We start from the raw sequence: 24,102 nt of genomic DNA on the forward strand, positions 1-24,102 counted from the left end.
ACATACAAAATTTAACAATGTATTCCAGATAATTACAATAACCATATTTGTAATCATATTAATAAGTTTAACACTGTATTTGACATATAAGTTCAAAAGCATACCTAAGAAATTAATTATAAAATATAAAAAACCCAAAGTAGAAGAAACACCTACAATAATAGGAGATATACCAATTCTAAAAGAAGAAAATGTTACACTATATCCAAACTTAAACACCTGAGGACAGGCACTTTTCTAATGGTTGGGGGAGTGACATATCCATAGTCGCACCCACCCTTTAACATAACTTAGCACATAAGCATAAGCACAATTATAAACATTTCTAATATTGTAAACAAAGAGCCTGGTGATAACATCGACATTGGTCAAGATCAAACTGTCCCCCTTTGGTAGACATAAACAATTCACCCTAAATATCACGCCACTGTCAATGTTCCCATCAGAGTACTATCCCACGCATAATTGCTGACGCAGCTCAAACTTCACTCAATTTTGACTCAAACTCTCTCAAAGCGAAGTTTGCTAAGCGACCGCAACAGTTAGATAAATTAGTTCATATTCGGGAAGCAAATCTGAATGTACTCAACAAAAGTAGCCGTTAAGTGAAAATAATAAATTGAAATATATTTTTTTATAGTAACCTAACGTGTAAAACTTAATTATATATATATATATATATATATGTTTGTTTAACTTTTGGAAAACTAAAAATGAAAGAATTCGGAAACCGAAGCACGAGCTACAAATTTATAGAATCGAGATAATGCCAAGGTTTGGCATAAAAACTATTCTTGTTAGATTTTCTGCGTTATGTCTAATTGGAATTTCATTCTCATTACCGTTATGATGGTAATTTCTTTAAATTTGTTACACTAATTTTTTTTTTTTACTAATTTCTTGTATTCTCTTTATAATTTAGCACTTAGTTTTCAATAATTTACTTAGCATCATTTCGCTTAACAATTTCCACATTTTGCGTATAATTTTGTTTTTGTTTTTGTTTCTTTTTCGTATTGAAGACACAACAGTTACTGGTCCAGTTCCAGGAAGTATATGTAATATGTATGCGTGTGTATGTGTATATTGTGTGTATTTGTGTTGTAGCTTTGCAACGCCAGCGCAGGCGCTAAGGATAGCTTTTACCGTGGCACATAACTGTATTGCGTCGTCAGTTCGCTGCACGCATCGCTCTGCTGCGTAGCTGCTGTCAGTGCGGCGAAGGCGTGCTGTGGGCGTGGCGTTTGTGTTACCAAAGAATTTGCCGCCTGTGCCGATGGCGGCGTGGTATCGTACTTTGTTAAATCGACACTTGTTGCTATAAAAAGAGAGGGAAATTAAATTTAAATATAATATAGATATCGCAGTTGCCCGTTGTACTGAAAATATTGCAAGACGTAAATATTTTCATATACAAGATGCGGGCTAAATTTGATTGCAACCCAAAATTGGCATTTACCAAATCTGATTGGCTAAATGCAATTTTTGGAACCAACATTTTTTTTTTTTAAATCAAACCTTTTCGAAATAAAGTGATATATTTAAACTGGTGAAAGTGAATTAAGCGTTAAAAAAAAGAATCGATTCAAATTTTGTAACTGGTCACACTTTAAATGCAAATTTGGTATTTAATCAAGTTTGAACTTAAAAATGCCATTTATTGTATTCAAGAGAAACGAACATGGTTTACCAGCCGCATGCAGGCGATTGTAGAGATTCTTGCGCTTCTTCTTCAGGAGTACGTCCAAATTGTAACTGTCCGAACCAGCTCTGAGTAGTAGATTTAAGCGAATTAAGTATTTATGAAATTTAATGAGTTAACTTAAAGCTCACTTGTCGGGTCGTCCGTTGCCGAGCAACTCCTTGAATGCCACATAGATCTTGTTTAGCGTCAGATTGGATAGCCCCTGGCCCAGATATCGTACAAATTTAAGTTGTTCACATTTGGATAAAGCGCTCTCGTGGAAGTCCAAAAAGGGTCGATGATCGGATATCTGATATTCCTAATTGAATCAAAGCAAAATTTGCGAATCAGTTAAGAAATGGGCTCTACATTAAGGGAACGGCAAGAGTTTTGTTCTATGCTCTAGGGATGACGGTGCAATTTTGAGTTCTAGCAATACTATAACAATGAATAATGCCAATGTGTGTATATTAAATATAGCCAATTGTTGGGTAGGGTGTTTCTTTTTTTTTTTGGGAAGGGAGGCTCAAGAACAAAGCTCCGCTGCACGCTACGCAATCGCCTCCATCCTGGTTGAGAGGCTGTGCGCGTTTAGGATGAGCACGTCGATACACATTTGCTCACATTGCAAAACTTGATGAAGTTCTCGATGAGTATGCACTTTTCATAATTGCTCAGACATTGCTGGCTACTACTCTGTATACCGAACTGTTTCAATAGCTCCTGCTTCTTGGGCGGCAGGCGGCTGATGTGCGTACAGACGCCATCTTCGATGCGGTGCGTCTCGTGCACATTGAAATTCTCATAGATGATAAGCTGTTCGAGTGAACGCGGCGGCGGTCCCAGCGGCGGCAGTGACGGTGGCGGCAACAGGGGCAGCGACGCAGGCGCCACACAACCGTAGCGTGTGTCCAGGGGTTGAGCAGAAGCCGCTGCTGTTACGTAGCTGTTAACTATGTTGGCGCTGTTACTGTTGTTGCTGCTGTTGCTGTTAACGCTGCTGCTGCTGCTGCTGTTGTTGTTGTTATTGTTGCTATTGCTGCTGCTGCTGCTATTGCTGGCAAACTCGAGCGTACCGTCATTTGCGGCCGCCATATTCTTGAGGTCTACAAGAGAGAGTTTCATTTTTATAGAGACAGCAAGGGGGAGAGAAAGAGAGCGAGAGAGAGAGATAGAGAAAAAGAGCGCAGCGGCCAATGCATAAGAATTGTGACGCTTGGCTAGCACAAATGCAGGGTTACGCGAGAACAGGCTCAATAAATACTCATTCAAAATAAATAAACCTTTTTTTTGTTGTTTTTTTTTTTGCTATGTATGTATATAGATATATGTATATTTGTTGTTGCAAACAAAATTTCGCTTTATATGTTTTTTATATACATATGTATTTATGTAGAGGCTGTGTATATAGTTAGGATGGGTCTTGAACATACATATAATTTGTTCCTGGCTTACTAAAATATATGTATATGTATATATACTATTACATATTACTTTCAATAGTTGCGCATTGACGCATGATTCTCTATAATGACAGTTTACATGTGTATGTGTGTGAGTGTCTGTGTGTGTGTGTATGTGTGCGTAATTGTAATAATCTCTTTTCAAGGAATAACATTGCATAGTTCAGGGCGTGTTCATCGTCCAACAATTTAGTCGTTTAACATAATACATATTAAAAAAATTTGGCAATAAGCTTGTAAAATTAGACTACAAACGAAATACATACGCTAAGTGCAAAACAGGACAAAGACAACATGATTAACATAAATAAACCAAATGGTGTAAATAGAAGAGCTAAGAGCTAATAATAGTTGTTGGGCTTTTATTAGTTTTGTTTCTTTCGATTTTGATACTTTAGGTAGCTGGAGCGCCACCTACGATTGTCAACAGGTGGCGCCACTGCCGCCATATTTGGCGCCACGCCGACGCCAGTCTCACATATTGGGCGGCAGCGCATGCGGCGGCGGCTGTGCTGCATTTTGGGTTGTCGTTGGCGCCACCTGTTGGCCATACCCGAGGGGTGCTGCCATATGTGCGTGTGGATGCGGATGTGAGTGCGGATGTGGATGAGGATGCGGATGGGGATGGGGATGGGAATGCGGATGTGGTGGCAGACCGTAGTGCGTCTGATGCGGATGTGCGTAGGCAAAGTGATGCGGATGCGGATGTGGATGTTGCTGCATATGTGGATGCGGATGTGGATAGTGATGTGGATGCGGTGGCGCATGATGTGCTGCGTGCTGTGGATGTTGTTGTTGCTGATGATGATGCGGCGTCAGGGGCAGACCACGCGTGGGCGTGGACGACTGTTGTTGTTGTTGCTGCTGTTGCTGCTGCTGCTGCTGCTGCTGCGGATGTTGCTGTTGCTGCGGCTGCAGATGATGCGGCGGCGGTGCATGCGGCTGCAACAAATGCGTATGTTGCGGATGCGGCGTTGCCGCTGCTGGCGTTGTGGGCGTGCCCGGCCTGGGCAGGGGCGTGCCAGTGGGTGTCATTGTGCGTGCTGCTGCTAATAACGGCGCCTGATGCTGCGACTGCGCTGCTTGCTGCGTGTGTAAGTGTGTGCTGCTGTTGCCTGTTGCGTGTGTGTTGTTGCTGTTGTTGTGGTTGTTATTGGGTGCTGTTATTATTGTTGTTGTTGTTGCTGTTGTTGCTGCTGGCGAGGCTGGCGCAGATTCGCATTGCTCTTGTGTTTGTTTGAGCGGTGTGGATGTTGTTGTTGTGTTGTTGGTCTTGTTGCTGTTGTTGTTGTTGTTGGTATTTTCGCCTAGTGATTTAAAGCGAATGCGTGGAAAAAGAACAAGAAGAAGAAGAAGAACACAAAAAAATTGAAGTCAAAAATTAAAATTGTTTTTTTTTTTTTCGAGATTTTTTTTTTTTGCAGTGTTTTTTTCTCCGCTCTTTTTCGAGCGCAAAAATAGGCAGCCAATTTTTAAATATATATATTTTTTTTTTGATTTTGCGTAACGAGAGCGAACAGAAAGTGCATGTGAAAATCAAATATATGTAGATATATATATATATAGAGCAAATGAGAAAAATGCAAAAATAGAAGAAAATCATAAGGCGAAAAAAAAAGTTTGGTTTTTGTGTATATATTTTTAAAATTTAGCACATTTCGCTTGAAGCTATTTTGAGGTTATTTTCACATATTTTTTTTTCTATTGCATTCTACATTTTTGTTGTTTGCCTGTTTGTTGTTTAATTCTTTGTTTTTTTTTCGTTGCTGCATTTGCACTATACTTAATATTCGCATATGGATAAAGAGAGAGGGGGGTTGGGTAGGTGGGTATTCGGATATTTTTGGGGTCTGTGCACTTACCAGCTGTTGTATTGGCCAGGAAGCGCTTGGTCTTATCGAGTATATAAGGCAGATTGTAGCCATCCTTGGTATAGCTGTTGGTAGAGAGCGTGGTATTTATAGGGTATTCATAAGTTAATAGGAGACTCTTTCATTTGGGTTCTACTCACATTTCTGTGCGTTTGGTGCAGAACAGATTCTTAAAGTTGCTATAAATGCAGAAGAGCGTAAACGTTGGCAATCCTTGGCCCAAATAGCGCGCGAATTTGATTTGTTCGGGCTTGTTGAGGCCACACTGGTTTAAGGATAACCACGGCCGATGATCCTTAATATCGTATTCCTTTCAAATAAATAGATAAATAGTGGCATATATATATATATAATACGTATACGGTGCTCTAAAAAGTATGCTACGTATGCTCTATGAACAAAACATCCTGTCTGAAACTTTGTTAATGTCCAAAGTAAAGGCAATTTATTTTATTTAGCTGAACATGGCAACTTCAGCACCTTTTTTTATGCATAAAAGTAAGTTTATATAAAAACCTCCTTACCAGGACTAGCAAGTAAGCCCGGCCAAACCCCCTATGCGGCTATTATAAAGCTGAAACTCATTTCCTGCACATATATACATACATATATATATAATATTACATATGTACCCATACATATATACCATATACTTAGCTACACCCGTAACTAGTCTCTGCCCAACCACCAAAGTAACCCTGAGAAGCACACACATACAGATGCAAATGAAAACTTTGCCCACTACTAATCAAAACTTATAATTCGTGTACAACGAAAAGTTGAAAACGAAAATTTTACAAAAGCCAAAAACTTGCAGACCCCAAAATGCAAACACAATCATAGAAAGGACTCTGCGCCTAAAAGCATGCCGCAAACTCACACTCACAAACTCACACGAGCGTACACACACACACACACGCACGCACACAATGTATATTTTATAGTGTTAAAATATAGAATAAAGCAAAAACGGAAAGAGAAAGGCGGCAAAAGCAAACCCAAATAGAAAAGCAAACAACATTTTCAATGAAGCCATTTTCAACAATGTTGGCGAGACGGGGTGAGGCGCACTAAGAGGAACTTGTGGGGGGCTAAAAGGGTTGTCGCATGCCCATGTGCTTCTGCGTACGTGTGTGTGTGTGTGTATGTTTGTGTCTGTGTTTAAAATAGGCGCAGCAGCTTGACGGACGGCTGTGTCTGTGCCAGTGCACGTGTGTGTGTTATTCGACAGAGAGAGAAAGAGAGAGAGAGAGAGAGAGAAAGAGCAAGCATTGTCGATGGGTCGTCGTGCGCTCGCTCGTCGTCAGCGTTGTCCTCGTCGTCGTCAACGTTAAAACTTATCAACATCCTCATAATCAGCGCGACGCCAACGTTGCCACCCAAAGCATCAGCCTGCTAACTTCTAAGCATACATGGCAACGCTGTCGAAAATGCCAGTGTGTGTGAATGTATGTATGTATGTATGTGTATGCATGTGTGCATACATTTGGGGTTTTGATTATGTTAAAAATCAATAGAGCAAAAAGGAGTGACTACGCCCAGCCACAGCAGCAGAAGAAGCTGGAGCAGGCCAAGTCAAATTTACCAAAATACTTTAAGCTTGACTTTGTGTATGTGTGTGTGTGTGTGTGTGTGTGAGTGCGTTTCAAATTATGAGAGCGCGAGAGCTCGAGTAACCAATTCAACGCCTTTTCAATGATGACAGGCCCCTTCAGAGGCGTTAGCCATGAAGAGGGCAGCGTGACGCTGGCGACTCATTAACAGCAGCATGCGTAGGAGAGAGAGAAAGAGAGTTAACGAACTACAAAGTGGGAGAGTGGGAATGGCAAGAGAGCCGAGCTTGCCTGTCAAGCCAAGTGTTGCTGCCTGATTGTTTTGGATGCTGCGGGTGGCTGGAGTGTACGTTTCGTGTGTTTACATTCCCATGGCCGCTTAACTGTTTCATAGCCAAAAAAAAAAATATAAACAACAAAAATAAAAAACGGGAAGCATGAAAGAAGAATGAAGGCAGCAATGGCAATGTGTTGCGGTATTGTGTTTTTGCTTTTCCTTTTATTGTTTTGCTCTGTTGTTGTTTTTCTTCTTCTTTTTTTTTTGCAACTTATTGGCAGCACGCAGACTTTCTGTTTGTGCGTGCCTGTGCGTGACGTATCCTGCCCTGTTCTCTGAGTGTGTGTATGTGTGTGTGTGTGTGTGCGTGCGTGTTTGTGTGTGGCGGCCTGCGGTTGTTGTCTGTGGTGTATGTTGTGTATGTGTGTATGTGGTGTGATGCGACTTGTTGTTGTTTTTATTGAGACAAGTGTGAATTGTTTTTCTTTCTGTTTCTGTTTTGCTGCTTGTGCGTGCAACAACAGTTGTTCGTGTTGCCGCCGCCTGGCAATGATTTTGTGATTTTTGAGGGTTGCGTGTGCGCCCCAGTCACAAATCGTGTGTGCGTGTGTGTGTGTGTGTTTGTTAGGGAGGCAACAAATTTCACACTTTCACTCTTTGCGTTTAACAGGTTTTTAACAACAATTTAAAAGGCGCACGTGTGAAAAAAAAGGGTGGAAAAGCCTCATTAATTATTACCGAAATGCTCGTTTGGCTTTTCATTTGGGGCGATCCTACTTGGGTCTTTTAAGTTATGGTCGCCTGACCAGCAGCGATAGCTGACCGAAGCGTTAAACCTAACCTCACATTAGGCTGTTCAGCCAATGCTAATGGGCGACAGCAGCAGCGCGACAACAAAAGTTACATACAATAATATTTGATATGTATATTTTACATTTTTGGCAACAATCTGCATATGCCCATACCCTTCTAACCCCTTGTGTGTTCGTTATACAACACTAATTTAATGCGGCCCCAAAGGCGGCTAAAACGACGCATAAACCTAAATATTTTATGTCCATGTGTGTGTGTCTGTGTGTGTGTTGACAGTGTATGTGCATATATAGTCATCATATAAGTTTGGCAAGTACAGTTATACGAATATACGAATATAAGCATGTATTTACATAGTAATTTATGTCTGTATGTTTGCATACGTGTGCGTATATAATTTAAAATTATAATCAATGTACATGTGTTTCTGTGTGAGCGCGTAAATTGTGCAAAGCCGAGACATTGTACCTGCCCCAGCCAAACGCCCAACGTCCTGCGGCCCACGTCCTAACCCGCTCTCAACCGTAATTTAGCTGTCCCTTACACACATACATATACACACAGATTGGCAAACTTATTGCAGATGTGTGTATTGGTGACTGCGGCTGCTACTGCTGCTGCTGCTGCTGCTGCATGCGCATTTAGTAGCCTTCAACGACGCCGCTAGGGTCCCACACACAAAAAACATATATACATATGTTAATACATACGTACATGCATATGAAAGGACATACGAAGGCAGCTCAATGGACAGTCGGACAAACGCCCCAAGTAACTTGATGATTGTATGTATGTACAAGAGAGAATGTGTATGTGTGCGAGAGAAAGAGAAAGAGAGGGGCTCATATACAATTACTCAATAGCGCCCGCTTGAGCATTTTGGGGGTTGCCAGACCCACTTACCCACACATAACTATACACACACACACACACAGAAAACTTTGTAGTTTGAGCAGCAGAAACCGCTGCCTCTGCCGCTGCTCCCGGCAAGTAAAGTTTTGCGAGCAAAGGAGTGAGTGTGTGCTAGAGAGTGAGAGAGAGAGAGAGCGCGCAACAATTTTGAGTCGAAACTGGTGGGGAGAGCAGAGCGACAACATCAAAGCTAGGCATCTTAAAACTAAAATGTTGTAATAGCGGCCGAAGGGCCGAGAAAGCAGCCATGTTGAAATAAGGTTAGGCCCTAGCTACTGCTGTTGTTTTTGTTGTTGTCCCTGTATTATGCCATCAATGCCGTTTCGTATATAGTTTGAGTGTGTGGGTTGTGCGGGTGCTACACCGACCAAATCTAGTTGATTGTGTATGTGTGTGCGTGTGTGTGTGTGTGTGCGTGCGTTCCGATAAAGCTGAGCGTAATGAGCATTTGTCGGTGTGAGAGTTGGGAGGGTTGCCTGGCATAGTGTTGAAAAGGCGCCAAATGTGTTGGGGGCGATTTGTCTCTGTGTGTGTGTGTGTGTGTGTGTGTGTAAATACAAATGTACATATGTTTGTATGTAGGTGTTTGGAATACACAGGCACACATTGGTGCCACACATGATTACAGTTGTATTTGTATGCTGAATTTGTGGTTGTGAGTTTTGTGTTGCTGCGCTGCCCCGCTCAGTTGACGCTGGCGTCTCTGCTGCTGTTATTACAATTTATAATGACATTCGTTGGGCGAGTGTGAGTGTGTGTGTGTGTGTGTGTGTGTGTGCAGATGTATGGGTGTGATATGTGCGGGCGGCATATAATAGAGTGAGAAATGCGCTTGTGTAAAGGATATGAACGGTGTATCCGCGTTATGAATATATATGCTTACATATGTGTCCATATGTAAGTAGCATGTATATATATTTAGATATATACATATATATATATATATAAATATATATGAAGCTTGTGATTATGTTAGCGAAAATCAAATTCTATTCATATTTGTATGTGGCATATGTAATTTGATGATAGAGAGAATGTTGAAAATTAATTGAAACTGGAAAAATGATGATTTGACTTGTTCAATTAAGATTGCCATAAGGCAAGCTGATTACAGAGTATTCCCCAGTTGAGCAATTTTCATGAACTTACCTCACAAAATTTGATGAAGTTTTCGACAACAATCGATTTGTCCGTCAATGTCATTTGACCCGTGAATCGAACGCCCAGCTGCTTGAGCGTGTCCTTCTTCTTTGAGGGCAGCTTGTTCATGTGCTGGAAGATGCCCTCCTCCACCTTGTGCGAGGGATGCACCTCGAAGTTCTCCTTGATCACAAAGCTGCCCAATAGCTTGGGCGCACCGCCAGCTGCCGAGGAGGCGCTGGAGCAACTGGCTCCGCCCAACAGGCCACCAAATTCAGCAGCACTGCCGCAATGCTCCTCGGACGAGGTGTTCGAATTGGAGGCATTCAAATGGGAGCTGGGAAAGGCGAGCAGCTCCAGCGATGACTCATTCGAATTGGAGGCATTTGAGCCATTCGAAGCGCTCGTCAGGTGCTGCAGCTCAAAGATCGTTTGCTTCGAGTCGTGATCGAAGACGGCGTCCAGCGTCGAGGAGCTGGCGTCCAGGCTGTTGGAAGAGCGCGAAACGGAAGACAGCAGCGCGGCGACTTTGCGCGACGCCGACCGCGACTTTTGCGAGATGCTCGTCGAGTCCAAATCCAGAAGTCCGACGCCGCACCCGCTGCCGCCCACTGGCGACGCGGCCAGCGGCGGTGGTGTGATTCTGCCCGCTGCGCCGGCTGCAGTCAGTTTGCTGCTGCCAGCCTTGTCCGCTGCCGCCGCTGCTGCTGCTGCTGCTGCTGCCACCGCGCCGTCGACTGCGTCGCTGCTGCTGCCGCCGGCGCCGCTGCTGCTGGTGGTGCTGCTGCTGTTGTTTGGCGTAAAGTCCGTGGAGTGGCGCAGATATTTGATAAACTCAAAGGAACCATCGAAATGTTGAGCGGTCGCGGCAGCCGCAGCCGCAGCGGCGGCTGCAGCGGCAGAGGCTGGCGCGTGTCCGTTTGGCGTTGCCACCGCTGTGGGCCAGCGATTGTTTGGCAACGCTGTGATGCTTGACGCTGCCGGCGTTTCGGCAGCTTCTCGCTGCGACTGCGACGTCGCTGCCTCATAGTCAAGAAGCTCAGCGCTGCCGACGCCATTTGTGCATGAATACTGTGTTTGTGGTTGTTGTTGTTGCTGCTGCTGTTGCTGCTGCTGCTGTTGCGTTGACTGAGCAAACACTTGAAATTCCTCGAAATTTGTGCATTTCAGCTCGCCATTGCTCAAGTACTTGGAAAACTCTGAAGGATCGTTCAAGGAGTTGAGAAAGAATGAGCTAAAATTGCTCGATATGCAGGACATTTTTATGTTCTTCTTTTTTCTTCTGTAGTTGTGTAGTTGTGGTTGGTTGTTTTTGTTGCTAATACTGTATATAATAACGCTTATAATTACGTGTGTGTATATGTATTTATTTATGTATATTTTTTTAAAGCTGCTCCTTTTGCTTAATTATAGTAGTTGTTGTTGTTCTGTTGAAAATGATGGCACATTGAATGTTGTTCACGTTTTTTTTTTTTTTTTATTTGCTGCTGTTTATTTTCTTCTTCGTTTGCTTTTGCTTTTGATTTGCGCAGCCTAACTGTTAATAATTTACACACATACGCGCACACACAGCTGCATATTTGCGCTGCCGCCGCTGCTGCTGCTGCTGATGTTTCGAAATTTACTTTTAGTTTTCCATTTCCAGCGTTTTTCTTACGTTCATATATTATTACAATTTTCCCCCCACATACACACACACACGGAAAAACATTACTTGCACATGTGTGTGTGTGTGTGTGTGTTTGTGTGTGTATATAAATTTTTCTTCTTATTATAGCAAAAGCAAAGTGTAATTTATTATTCTTATAGCTCGCTCCGCTGCCGCTGCTGCTGCTGATGCCTCTTTCTCTCTCTCTCTCTCTCTCTACCTTTCGCTCCTTGAGACGGCGATGCGGCCTTTTCACCGTATGTGGTCGCTAGTTGTTGTTGTTGTAGCACTGTCTTGGCTAGCATGTGCAGATGTGTGTGTGTGTGTGTTGGTTCAATTGCCTGCCACTGCCACTGCCCCTGCTCCACACTAAAAACTATTGCCAGCTCTTTCGCACACGTATAAACACATAGCACATGCACTGCTTCTGCCAACGGCGACGGTGGCGCATGTATTGCCCTGCAAATAGGCGGCGATTTCAAACTGGTCTCTGCTCTGCGGTCTGGGCTGTCTTTTGGCTATTTTATTATTATAATTCTTTTTTTTTTCTGTATATTTTTGCACTATTTTCACTTGACTTTGTTTCCTTTTTCGTCACATATTCGTTTCAAAACACACACACTCACATATACAATCACAAACAAAAGTTATTGTCGAGGTGCGGTCGCGACGTTGGGTTTATATTTCGTTTTCCTTTTACTTTGCTTTCAAAACAAATGCCGCCCATACGTTGTGCTGTGCCATCGCCTAGCGGAAAACGGAAAATCTTATGTTGTATTTTCACCGCTGCCTCGTACAGCAACGCGACGTAACCGTACCGCACTCGAATGAGAACTGAGCGCAAATATGAGCGCGTTTGTTAATCTGTGCATGCTTTCTCTCTTACCAGCTCACAGACCGTTCTCTCTCTCTCTCACGCTCTCACGTGTGTGTGTGTGAGTGTGAACGTGTGCTTGTGTGTAGCGCGCGCTCCTTGTAGTTGTAATCAAAATCAGTTGTTCGTTGTAGTTATTGCTGTTGTTGTTGTAGTTGTTGTATATGTGCCTTAGCGACTAGGAAACGTGTATTTCTTCCTGTGACAGGCTGCTTTTGCTCTTTTTAACCCTTCCATATAAACCTGATTTAATCTTTGATTATTATGCCAGCGTTGTTGTTGGAGCTGCCACAGCCGCTGCGGCTGCTGCTCTTGAGGATTATGGTTGCCTTTCCTTTGCTATTTTCGAAAATTCCACTAAATTATCCGTTCTGTGTTGAATACGCGTTTGTATGTGTGCAGGTAAAACAGTTCATTTGCCTAGAGTTGCCACACGGTTGTATTTTGCGGGACCACCTGGAAGGCGAAAAATCAGTTGTTATTTTTTTATTAGTTTTCCGTTTTAAGGGTTTCTCATTTACGACTTTTTCATTTCGCGCCGCAGGCCATTTCTTAAACATTAAACATAAATGGCTTGCAGCGAGCAGGTAGCAGGTAAAGAGACAGTCAAGGCCATAATAACAACATAAACGCTGACTGCAATTTGCACACGTTGACAACCCTGGCGGAGTCACTAAATAGGATAAGCACCCACACATCCCTCCGGCTCCATAGCCATAGCCACAGCCCGCAAAAATACTTAAGCCGCAACGCGACTTTTAGCACAATTTATGGCCATTTAAAATTTTGTGCAAAGAATTTTTATAGTTGTTTTATGCATATATATGTACATACATTTATATGTAGATACATTTTATATACAAGCACATACGCCATTTGTTCAATAAATATAATTGCCATTGCAGACGTTTTTAATTATAAATAGAGCGCGGCAGGGAAGTCATCAATTAGGCAAGAAAATAAAGGAAAATACAACGTGCACTTGGCTTATAATAATTACCTTTTTGGCTGGCGCTGATGTTTTTGGCACAATTTCGTATTTAAATTTTTAACGTGCATTCATTCCGAATTAATAGACACAGGCACTTAATTTTCGATATTACAACACGCGCGCGCCACTTAACATTTTCCTATGTACATGCATATGTACATACATATGTGGGTAATTTTTCAATTAATTTTAATTATAAACTTAATTAGGAAATCAATGAACGAACGCGAACGGAACAAACATACACAATTGGGGAAAAGTCACACCAACAAGTGCGAGCGAGCAGATGCACATGTAGAACGGTGCGACAACAAAAACAATGACAACAATACTCAAGTGCGCTGCGCATACAACAAAAACATCAGCGTTACGTGCCCCCAGTTAGTTTACTGTTTGAATAACATTATTTGTTGTTGTGTAAAAAGAACGGATGACAAAACAGAAATGTAGCGTAACATAACGGCGCGGCAATAACATGAACTATTATGAGCAGCGAGCGAGTGCCGTGAAGAGTCACAGTTACAGTTGGTAGCTAACAGTGTGACCATGCTAAAAATATTTTTTTAATTTTAGCCCAATACCGCGCAAAAATTACATAATGCGCTAGAATTTTATTGTATATGCCTGTTTGTTGTAAAAATCTCTATAATTTAAGAATATATAATTCTGTTTTAAATTTTACAAACAGCTGCTAATATGGTATCGATAAGTATCGATACCTTAATACCATAATAAGCGCAAAACGTGCGCAAGTGATAAAAACAAACCAACAGCATGAAATTCGTTTTAAAAAGTATTAGTAAAAACTCTGGTCGCCTTGGCCAACTGCGGATCAAGCAGAGCAAGGAGCTACAGACGCCGCTCCTGCTGCAAACAACCAAAGGCGGCAGCATTCCATACCTGAGCGCCGAGGTATTCGATTTGGTCAGCCAGGAGCATCAACAAGTGTTGCAGCTGACGTTGTCCACCATGGACCAAATGTCCGAGTCCTTGGCGCAGTGGAATCGCAGCCTGAGCGACTATGTGGGCTATCCGGGCTACAACACGCTCTTGCTACTACGTGATCCTTGTGAAACGACGCCAACAGGTGGCAACGATCGGGATGTGGTGCCGCTCTTTACGCGGCACGGCAAGGAATCACTGACAGCCGCACGTTACATGGATATGGTGGCCAACTTTGCGCCGGACGTGTATCAGGGCCTTTGTGACGCGGACACTAATCCCGAGAGCACCAAGAAGCGTGTGCAAAAATCGGTGGATCGCACCGAGCGCTTCATGGAGCTGTGCTACGAGCAGCACAGCAAGCTGGCACGACTGAAAGATTCCACGCTGCTGGCACCCATTGTGGGCGGCTACAGCACATTCGCCCGCACACAGTCCATCAAGCATGCACGTCAACAACCAGCCGGCAGCTACGGTGGTTACATACTGGAGGGTTTCCATACGAACGGCTTGGCTGCCACAGAACTCAAGGCAGCACAGCTGCTGCCGATTGTCGAGCATTGCGTGCAGCAGCTAGAGGAGGAGCAGCCGCGTCTTATGCCCGGCGCCTACACGCCTTTGCTCCTGCTGGAGCTGATACGCCTGGGCGTGGATGTCTTCGACAGCTCCTATGCGTATTGTGCGGCCACGAATTACAAGGCGTTGACATTTAGCTATGTCCGGGATAAAGCGGAGCATGCGGCATTCTTGGATGTCACGGATGAGGCCATCAAGGAGGACTTTAAGCCGCTGCTGGAGGACTGCAGCTGTCTCTCCTGCCAGAAACACACGCGTGCCTACATTCATCATCTGTACAAGACGCACGAGCTGCTGGGAACCATTCTGCTGATGATGTAAGAGAAAGTTGAAATTTGATAAGTTTCTGTATGAATAATGAATCTTTTATTGGTCCAACAGTCACAATTTGCATCATTATATGTGCTTCTTTGAGGCAATACGAGCCAGCATGGCAGCGGATCAGCTGCCGGAGCTGATCGAGCATGTGAGAATGCAGAATACGACAGCCGAGGTCAATTATCGCATTGAGCCGAATAACAAGGTTGTGGGTAAGGCGGCCATGGGCAAGGGATTTATCGCAGCGGCCGTTTAGCTCGCGTCCAATGCGGTAAAATTGGTTGAATCCGAAATAAAATCGTACTTATGACTAACAACTAATAGCATCCTTGTGTGTTGAGCTCCTATATGACAAGCGACTGAAACCAGGCGGCATCGACTCCGCCATTGATTATATGCTTCACTTGCTCATAAGCTGACTCGTACGCATTGCCCGTAATGTCCTGAATGCGTTCGACCACCGTTTGCTCCGTCATGCTCTGCAGTTTTTCCGCATCTGTAAACAGATATAAGTTTAAGTATATTAAGTGTGCCACTGGTGCCTGGCGGTCTTACCACTCAGCGGCAGAAAGCCGACCATCTCGCAGAAGCCCACATTGAATGCGGTTAGGTCCTTGGTCACGCAGTACTTGGCGCGCACAAAGACAAACACACGCAAGTCGTCGGAATGGTGGCTGTGCGTTATGAACAGATTGTGTGGCAGGTGATTGTCGCACAGCCATTCGGTGAGCCGATGCAGGCTGCCGACTTTTTCGCGCACTTCTCGTTCGGTGTCTCTGGCTGTGATCACATAGCAAATGGCCTCCGTGGGCGACTCCGGCGACAGACGGTACACATAATCGCCGGCCAGCGGCTGCAGCTCCACATTGTCTATGTACAGGTCGCGTGGTATGTGCACGATATGGAAATGCAAGTGATTCACCGAAGCCAAGGCACCCGGACTGTTGTAGCCCAAACGTACGGCCCCATCGTCAATGTTCCGCATGAAATTGACACAGAAACTGAGCGCCGACAAGGTGGCACGTTGCACTAGGTTGTTTTTGACATCGGGACAGATGAGCGAGTGGTATTTGGTCAGAGGACTCTTGTTGATAATCATCTGCACCTCGGCTTTGTCCTTCTCCTTGTCTATGGTCATCATCACCTCTAGAGCATCGACTTTATTGAAATTAAATTGTTGGGGCTTAAATGTTGGACTCAGACTCTCAATAGGCTGTGGCACGCGCCGCTTCAAGCTGCGCTCCGCATTTAACTGCGAAGAGTAGGCAATTCAATTAATCTACATTTTCCACAAGATCGGACGCACCTCTACATAGAAACCATACTTGCCGGGCAGCTTACGGCCCTGCCTGGACTCCTGCAGCTGATAGGCGAACAGGCCGGGTATCTCATGCAGCTGCATCCAGCGCACTTTCAGTGCATTCAGATAATGCTGCGCCTTCGATTCCAGGCTCATGCTGACCTTTTTGAGGCGCTTCTTTGGCTCCATGGCGCCCACCACAACGGCAAACTGCAGCAGGGTTGCCAGACTGTTGAAATGCCTGTTGCCGGCTCTTATTTTGACTGTTGACTTCTTTAAATTTTTAGAAAAACTATGCGAAGCAAAACGGTTTCGACGTAAAATTTGTCTGGCCGTGCGCAAAAGCCAAGACATGTTGGTAGCAGGTGGAGCCAAATGCTGGGTACAGAGAATTTATCCTAAATTTAATTTGCTTGGCAACGGCGACAGCTCTGCCGTTGCCAGCTGTTTTTTGTTGTGTTTTACAGTTGAACAAATTGTTGAATCCGCAAATTATGGCTAATCCAAGGCATGTGCGCGGCTCCTGCGAGAGTTTTTGTCCCGACGCAGAGGCAAAAATGTGAGCAAGCTCCGTATAATATTTATTTGTATATTTATAGATATTTTTCTTGCAGGCGCATTAAAGAGAAATTGCTGAACTACTTTGAGTACAAAGATGGGCAAAAGCATGTACCCGGCATCCTGGTCAAGGAGTTCACACGTTCCGCAGCTGATGCCAAGGTTCCCAAGGCAAAGGACATGCGCACTGAACGTTGCCTAATGAAAACTGTTGAATATCTGCTCAAAGAGTTAGTAAATATCCAATTGGAAATGGAATATCCAACTCAACATTTACCCATTGCAGCATATTGATGGATGAACGTAAACCCTACCATCTGGCATATGATTTCATATTCGATCGTCTGCGCATGGTGCGCCGGGAAATCGTCATACAACAGTTTAATGCGCGACAGACCATCCGGCTGCTGGAACCGATGATAATGTTCCTGGCTTACAGTCGCTATCGCCTGTGTACGGAACCCATTGAGAAATTTGATCCCAAAATATGCAATCAGCATTTGCAGGAGTGCCTGAATATGGTGCTCAGCTGCTATAATGAACTGGACGACGCGGTGCAAAAGGATCAGCCCACAATACGTGATGCCGAGCGTCGTTGCTTCATCGAATCGTTATATCAAATATTCAACCTGGGTACACCGGAGGCTCTGGTGCGGGGCCTAACGTTGCCCGCCCAGGTGCGGAAGGATGAGATCTTCAAGCTGGCTTTCAGCATATGCATGAACTATCACCAGGGTAATCTGTATCGTGTGATTAAAGGCCTGCCCCAGTTGCCACATATACTATGCGCGGTGGCAGCCGCAAAGCTACAGACAATACGACGGTAAGTATAATGTCATCATAATGGATTTTATGTGGATTTTATTTATATTTTGTGTTTGCAGGCGAATACTTGAAATCTTCACGCATGCCTACAACAACAAACAGCTCACTGTGCCGGCAGCTTACTTGTTGCGTTTGACTTTGGTAGAGCCTCAGGAACTGTTTGGGCTGTGTCGTCATTATAATATAGCTCTAACGCCCGATCGCCAGGCATTGCACTTTATTAAGACTGATTTTAAAAGCGACGCAGAAACAATAAAAGCGCAACGAGAACCTTTCGTTGAGCAGAAATTGTCGCGTATTTATCTGCCGGAGGTGTTGTTGCTGAGGAAGCTGTGGCTATAGATCTCTAATAGCAGTATGTAAATTTAATTACAGAAATGTATACAAATTAGCATAATATAGTTTATTATACGCATATAATGTATGTATGTATATATATACAATTTTTTTTATTTATTGGCATAGACAAATAGGGCGGGCGGCCGGCAGGCAGGCAACCCTGCAATAAGAATTATCGTTATCGATAACAACTATGCATTCTTAATAGAATAAATTTGTAATGCCCGGCAGTCTTGTCTATGCCAATTAATGAACAACTTAATGTGTGTTAACCCATTAAAAATGTATAAAATTATTTAATTGCAATTTACAGCCCCCGGCAGGACGCTTGTCGTGCACACATCTGTATACATAAAGCGCGCGCAGGGTTGCATTTGATGTCGACGGTACGCTGTCAAACACTAACACCAACAAAAGTTGTACGCAAGAGAAAGTGCTTGAGCCATTTTGGAAAATACAATTCCGCCATATTTACCGGCAAAATTCAAAATATTTACATTGCTAGTAAACATTTAACGGCACATAAACAACATTGTGCACCAAACGGGCCGTGTGGCAACGCGAGGAGACCGAAAAGCGACACATTTGACAGACAACGTCTGCCACTGCCGCTGCTGCCGTCGACGCAGCGCCCCACGCACCGATGTCAATAGGACAGCAGTAGAGGAGAGACAAACAATTCCAATCAACAACAAAAACAACATTTTGCTACGCAATTGGCCAGCGGGTATGTTTTATGATATTCTATAATGATTTGCTCTCTAATTGGCGTTTTGCAGTGGGCCCCATCCACAGACGCATATACATACGAGCGCGCGCGCCTACATATACAATAACCCGCAATCACACACATACAGACACACGCACACACACTCGCAAAGGCATACGTAAACACGCCAAACGATGACAAGTCATCATCAAGGCGGCAACTTTCAGGCCAGAGCGCCGCCAATTGTGAAAAATCTTTCACTAGCCGCAGCAGCTGTGCCTCTGCCCCTACCCTTACCTCTGTCCCTGCCCATGTCGATGTCCTCGTCATCAGTGCACAATCACAATACAAACACAACATCGCCTTTGTACTTCACACACGTTCTGCCGCCCACCACGGCAATTGTGGAGCATCAGCATCCGTACAGCTCCGAACTGGATGGCACGGAGCACATAGGAGGCGCTGGAGACAACGAGAGTTTTCTAATTGAGGAGATTATAGATGATTATGATGATGATGCCAACATTGTCGTGGATGCAGGCGAATTTCTCATATCTGGCGATGTCTACGAATACTATCCGGTGGATCGTATGGATAGGCTGGCCACCTCGGTGGGCATGGCCACAGCAGATGCGCTCCCACCCTCAATTATTATGCAGCAGCAGGAGCAGGATAGCACCGATGAGGATGATGCACAACAAATGGATGGGGAGATGCGTTTGTCATCGGGCGACGAAGACGAGGACGAGTCGCCGAGCATGCAACGTGATGCAAATGCCTTTGAGATTGCCTCCGAAATGTTAACCACAATCGAGTCAACAGCAGCGACCATCAAGGAGGAGCAGCTAGAGAACGACTACTATATGAAGTCGACGGATGATTCCAATAGCTGTCACGTCCAGGACTTTAAGCCTTTCGGCAGACCGCAACGCAGCAGCAACCTCAGCAACCAAAACAACATCAGCAATGGCAACGGCCATGGCCACGGCACGGGCAAGCGGTGGAAGCAAACCAAAGTGCCCATACGGATCACACAGGATCAGTTCAATGTAACGCTCTGGTCGTCACTCAACTCGGAGGACGAGGACGAAGAGGAACTGGACCTGGATGACCAGCACACAGATCAGCAATTAGCACCGCAGCCAGCCGGCAGTACAACAAACAGAACAAACGACATGTCAAAGCTGATCATTGATGAGCATATGATGCATCATGATGTGCTCAGCGATGGCATTGGCAACGAGTATGTCATATTGCCGGATCCGTTTAGTGCGGACGCCGTCACCGATGTCGAGGAGGTGGTGAATGCAATTATGGCCGATGGCGATGGCGCTGCCGATGAAGTTAAGGAGCACGAGGAGGAGGAGGAGGAGGATAGCCAATCGCTTAGCGAGCAATATCAGCTGGATGAGGCATATGGCAGCATTGAGTTAATTGAGAATATGCCACAACCTGTTGGACTAATGCCGGCTGCGCCCGAAAACACGCCTGCCCATGCCACAACAGCAATTGCACCAGCAGCAGCAGCAGCAAAAACGCTGCCCAAGCTGGTCCTGCAGAACAGCAGCACGAATGTGCGACTGAAAGCAAGCAACAACAATGTCAACAATAAGGCGAGCAAGCGTCAATTAACCACACAACCTCCGCCTCTGGTGCCGGCGGCCAGCAACGGCGGCGCTCAGCCACAGCCACAGCAACAACAACAAATGCATCAGCGTGGCAATCAGACGACAGCAGCCACAATGACAGCAGTGCCTGCGGCGGAGGAAGATGAGGAGCCCAAGTTTCGGTGCACGCATCGCGGCTGCAACAAGGAATTCCGAAATCACTCCGCCATGCGCAAACACATGCATACGCACGGTCCGCGCGGCCATGTGTGCAATGTCTGTGGCAAGAGTTTCGTGGAGAGCTCCAAGCTGAAGCGCCACCAGCTGGTGCACACCGGCGAGAAGCCGTTCGAGTGCACCTTCGAGGGCTGTGGCAAACGCTTCTCGCTGGATTTCAATTTGCGTACACATGTGCGCATACACACGGGAGATCGGCCATATCATTGTCCCATCGATGGCTGCTCCAAGTGCTTCGCCCAGTCCACCAATCTCAAGTCGCACATGTTGACGCACACGAAGCCGAAGCGCAAGTGGCCACGTGCTCCGCAGGTGAGCAGCAAATCGCCGCTGGTCGCGCGCTATGGACGCCTGGAGTTTGGCGAGGATCCGACGCTGGTGTACGTGGAGCCCAATGAGGAGCTGGCGTCGGTATTGCTGGACAGCACGTCGACACCGTCCTAACAAGCGTTGCCGATGGCTGTTGTGATCTGAATCTGAAACGAGCGCATTGAAGAGAAGCATCTTCTGTCTGTACAGTTAGTCGTAAGAGCCGTAGTTATCTAAGCGGGCGTTGGCGCAGAAAGTGTCCAGGGTGGAGCACATGGTGCTGGCTGCCCTGTGCTCAACTGTTGCCGCTGCTGCTCCTGGCTGCTACTGCTGCTGCTGAGCCCACAACAAATTAGCTGCTAAGTTTTAATGGTAATGCGATTTATAGGTTTGAAATTGAATTGATTGGAATGCCCGGCACGATGGTCAACAAAGTTGTAGAACTTAGTTTTTCTATACCTTAAGTATAAAGTATGTCAACGCCCACGACTCCTCCTCCTCCTTCTCCTCCTCCTCCTTCTCCTCCAGTGTCCTCCACTTCTCCCTTTTCTTTCCCTTGGCATGTACGCCTCCGCTTTTAGCGTTTTGATTCTAAAACTTAATTGATAAATGCGCGCGGCCACTCGAATAACAAAAGGCAGCACAATTTTTTCTATTAAATCTTACAAATACAATTACTATTTAATACACACACATAAGCATCTAATAACAATAGGCTATATATTTTTGTAATGAAATTGTAACAATTTAGTGCATTGAAGTGCGAAAGTAAAGTATATATAAAAACAAAAAGAAAACAACAAAAAAAACCCAAACTTAGATAAAGAAAATTAATTGCCCCGGTTCGATTAGTTTGATCGCAGTAAAAACAGAACATTGATTATAATGTTAAACACTTGATAGCTTTATTTGAACGTGCAAAACTAGATCTTAAATCTACATTAGCCTAATTACTTTGAAATGAGAACTTCAGAAACAGGATGAAAAATCTCCCAAGTGGTTCTATCAAAGGGAAAGCCTAGTCACATTTACAAACAGATAAACTTATGCGCGAGATAATAACAATCGTGAGTTTCTGAATTTAAACATTGTAAATCTAAAGCGGAATCATTAGCAAACTAATTAATATTTGCAAAAAAACAATGGAAAATAAGCTAGTGATGAGGGCGTGCCGTGGTCATTATGTGACCTTGATGCCAGATGCCTGTTGCACGCCGGGCAAAATATTTCCCATCGGCGTATAGCCAAATAGGTTTCCGGTCACCGACAGCAATACGGAATAATTGAAATACCAGAACACACAGAATAGGACCATAAAGATGACGTCTGTGGAATACACGCGATAAGGGCATATGCCATTAATTGCCTCGAATTAGGCATGACGAATGACAGAATATCCGATTACAAACTTACGTATCGCTACACGCTCCCATTTTTCAACTACATACAGTTCGGTCACCTGGAAACAGAAACGTGCAGATGATAAAAGTTAATACACAAAAAGATGTACATATATATGGATGTGTGTGTGTATGTGTGTGCATACTATAGTAGCATCATATTCGGTTTAGTTAAATATCAGTTTTTGTTACTCACCATTAGGTAGCGAAACCACCAGTAATTGGCAAAATTGATAATATTGTTCAGCATGTTGAATATCAGTTGAGAACACTTCAGAATGGCAGCAACAATAGCGAACAACTGTAATTGGCTGGTAGGGCCTATTAATTGTTTAATCTTAATACTAAATGGCTTAGTGTTAACAACGTGCAAAGCTCGGCGGCTGGCTAACCAGTGCAGAAAAACACGACTGTAAACAGCCAATACTGTCATCGTTATCGTTATCGAAAACAGCTGTTTTCTTATTTTACATATTGTCTTGCATTTTGAAATAATGTCGGAACACCTCGTTAAAGTATTACATCGCACCCAACTGAGCCACAGCCAAACGGATGCGAAGCACTTCATCTACATATACAGCAAGTGGCTGGAGGATGTAACAGAGCTGCAACTGTTGCTCACAACAAGCAACACCAGCTACCGAGCCACACTGAAGCATGAAGAAATGAAAGGCGCCGCTGACGAATTGGAGCAAAGTTACGTCGAGTTCCTGGCGGAGTGTAAAGAGGCGCTCACCACGCAAATGGGTGTACCTGGCTTTGACTATGAACTGGATGAACAGCAAGCGCGCTTTAGGCTTGTCAAATGCACCGGCTTTGAGACACTTTACGTGGACGTGCCGCTGCGCAAAGCGTCCAACTGCTACCATTTGCTGGATGCAGCCATTGAAATTGCCCAACGTCAGCCAACAGTCGATGCCGGGCAAGTCGGTGCTGGTGCTAGCCAATCCAATGAATTACTCATAGAATACGAGCAGTATATTAAGGACTCCAAGCTGGCGGAGAAAAAATTGCTCAAGAAATTTGTGATGCTCATCAATAGCAAAAAGCAGCGTATCGAAGAGCTGGAGCGAAGACTGGAGGAGCGAACTCAAAATGCTGGACAAGATACAGACACCGACATAGAGGAACAGCCGGCAGTGGTCAATCAGGAAGGAGACCAGGACGATGACAACGACTCTGATGTCTATGCTGGCGCCACACAAGTCCTGACGCAAAAAACCCGAATGCGGGAGTGATATTCAAATAAAATGCCATCCACAGAGCAAAGCGACGTTTCCATTTATATATTTAATCTTCAACATAAAACAAATTCCATCGAAATGCTCTTAAAAAAATACGAAACTAAAATGTTATAAATATGTATGTTTGTGTGTATGTATGTATGTATGTATATATGTGTGTATGTTTGTATGTATGAATGCATGTACATATGTGTGTTTGTGTGTGATGCTTTATTTTATCAAACAGAAATAAAAGCTAACTTGCTGCTGCGCCGCAACATTTGAAAATAACGACTTTTTAAATGGTGCTCTCCTCCTCGATTCTCATAAATTCAAGTAAGCCCTGCAGGCTTCCATGCATCAGTTGCAAGTGCTGTGTGTTTGTGTGAGTGTTAAAAAGTGCTGACCATCTGATAAACGGATGTGTGTGTGTGTGCGCGCGTATGTATGTACGTTTGTATGTATGTACGCATGTGTATATATGTATGTACGCTTGTGTATATATGTATGTACGCTTGTGTATATATGTATGT

The 24,102-nt window shown here is 44.3% G+C and overlaps 7 protein-coding genes across 12 annotated transcripts; 4 read left to right on the forward strand and 3 right to left on the reverse strand.

Annotated features, from left to right (window-relative positions):
* Positions 1-953: 953 nt before the first annotated feature.
* Positions 954-13,681, reverse strand: LOC6622518 (uncharacterized). Of its 5 annotated transcripts, none has more exons than XM_070208719.1 (8): positions 13,236-13,681; positions 9,723-12,691; positions 5,159-5,328; positions 5,010-5,083; positions 2,309-2,790; positions 1,834-2,003; positions 1,691-1,770; positions 954-1,318 (listed from the first exon to the last, which is right to left on the reverse strand). In XM_070208719.1, the coding sequence occupies exons 2-8, from the start codon at positions 10,971-10,973 to the stop codon at positions 1,143-1,145; spliced, it is 2,403 nt and encodes an 800-aa protein (XP_070064820.1). In that variant the 5' UTR covers positions 10,974-12,691; positions 13,236-13,681; the 3' UTR covers positions 954-1,142. The 5 variants fall into 5 exon arrangements, 3 of the variants coding, with proteins under 3 accessions (XP_070064820.1, XP_070064819.1, XP_070064821.1); XM_070208718.1 differs by having other exon boundaries at positions 1,682-1,770; XR_011416534.1 differs by lacking the exon at positions 954-1,318 and having other exon boundaries at positions 1,682-1,770; positions 2,394-2,790; positions 13,236-13,676.
* A 263-nt stretch (positions 13,682-13,944) lies between these two features.
* On the forward strand, positions 13,945-15,379 carry LOC6622531 (queuine tRNA-ribosyltransferase accessory subunit 2). The gene is made up of 2 exons (XM_002046961.4): positions 13,945-15,061; positions 15,126-15,379. The coding sequence occupies exons 1-2, from the start codon at positions 14,001-14,003 to the stop codon at positions 15,316-15,318; spliced, it is 1,254 nt and encodes a 417-aa protein (XP_002046997.1). The 5' UTR covers positions 13,945-14,000; the 3' UTR covers positions 15,319-15,379.
* On the reverse strand, positions 15,088-16,716 carry LOC6622486 (GDP-D-glucose phosphorylase 1). The gene is made up of 3 exons (XM_002046962.4): positions 16,369-16,716; positions 15,618-16,314; positions 15,088-15,558 (listed from the first exon to the last, which is right to left on the reverse strand). Exons 1-3 carry the CDS (start codon positions 16,714-16,716, stop codon positions 15,407-15,409), a joined length of 1,197 nt encoding a protein of 398 aa, XP_002046998.2. The 3' UTR covers positions 15,088-15,406.
* Positions 16,717-16,814: 98 nt separating this feature from the next.
* On the forward strand, positions 16,815-18,504 carry LOC6622463 (SAC3 domain-containing protein 1). 2 transcript variants are annotated; one of them, XM_002046963.4, is made up of 5 exons: positions 16,815-16,921; positions 16,977-17,150; positions 17,207-17,743; positions 17,805-18,100; positions 18,398-18,504. In XM_002046963.4, the coding sequence occupies exons 1-4, from the start codon at positions 16,857-16,859 to the stop codon at positions 18,085-18,087; spliced, it is 1,059 nt and encodes a 352-aa protein (XP_002046999.1). In that variant the 5' UTR covers positions 16,815-16,856; the 3' UTR covers positions 18,088-18,100; positions 18,398-18,504. The 2 variants fall into 2 exon arrangements, with proteins under 2 accessions (XP_002046999.1, XP_032291045.1); XM_032435154.2 differs by lacking the exon at positions 18,398-18,504 and having other exon boundaries at positions 17,805-18,181.
* Positions 18,505-18,668: 164 nt separating this feature from the next.
* phol (pleiohomeotic like) lies at positions 18,669-22,156 on the forward strand. Its single transcript, XM_002046964.4, has 2 exons — positions 18,669-18,811; positions 18,864-22,156. Exon 2 carries the CDS (start codon positions 18,988-18,990, stop codon positions 21,079-21,081), a length of 2,094 nt encoding a protein of 697 aa, XP_002047000.1. The 5' UTR covers positions 18,669-18,811; positions 18,864-18,987; the 3' UTR covers positions 21,082-22,156.
* On the reverse strand, positions 21,827-22,715 carry ghi (ghiberti). Its single transcript, XM_002046965.4, has 3 exons — positions 22,543-22,715; positions 22,360-22,405; positions 21,827-22,272 (listed from the first exon to the last, which is right to left on the reverse strand). Exons 1-3 carry the CDS (start codon positions 22,594-22,596, stop codon positions 22,127-22,129), a joined length of 246 nt encoding a protein of 81 aa, XP_002047001.1. The 5' UTR covers positions 22,597-22,715; the 3' UTR covers positions 21,827-22,126.
* Positions 22,716-22,782: 67 nt separating this feature from the next.
* Positions 22,783-23,615, forward strand: LOC6622543 (DNA repair protein XRCC4). Its single transcript, XM_002046966.4, has one exon. It carries the CDS (start codon positions 22,841-22,843, stop codon positions 23,582-23,584), a length of 744 nt encoding a protein of 247 aa, XP_002047002.1. The 5' UTR covers positions 22,783-22,840; the 3' UTR covers positions 23,585-23,615.
* Positions 23,616-24,102: the final 487 nt, after the last annotated feature.

The sequence above is a fragment of the Drosophila virilis genome, chromosome 3 (assembly GCF_030788295.1).
Source record: "Drosophila virilis strain 15010-1051.87 chromosome 3, Dvir_AGI_RSII-ME, whole genome shotgun sequence".
Classification (NCBI taxonomy): domain Eukaryota; kingdom Metazoa; phylum Arthropoda; class Insecta; order Diptera; family Drosophilidae; genus Drosophila; species Drosophila virilis.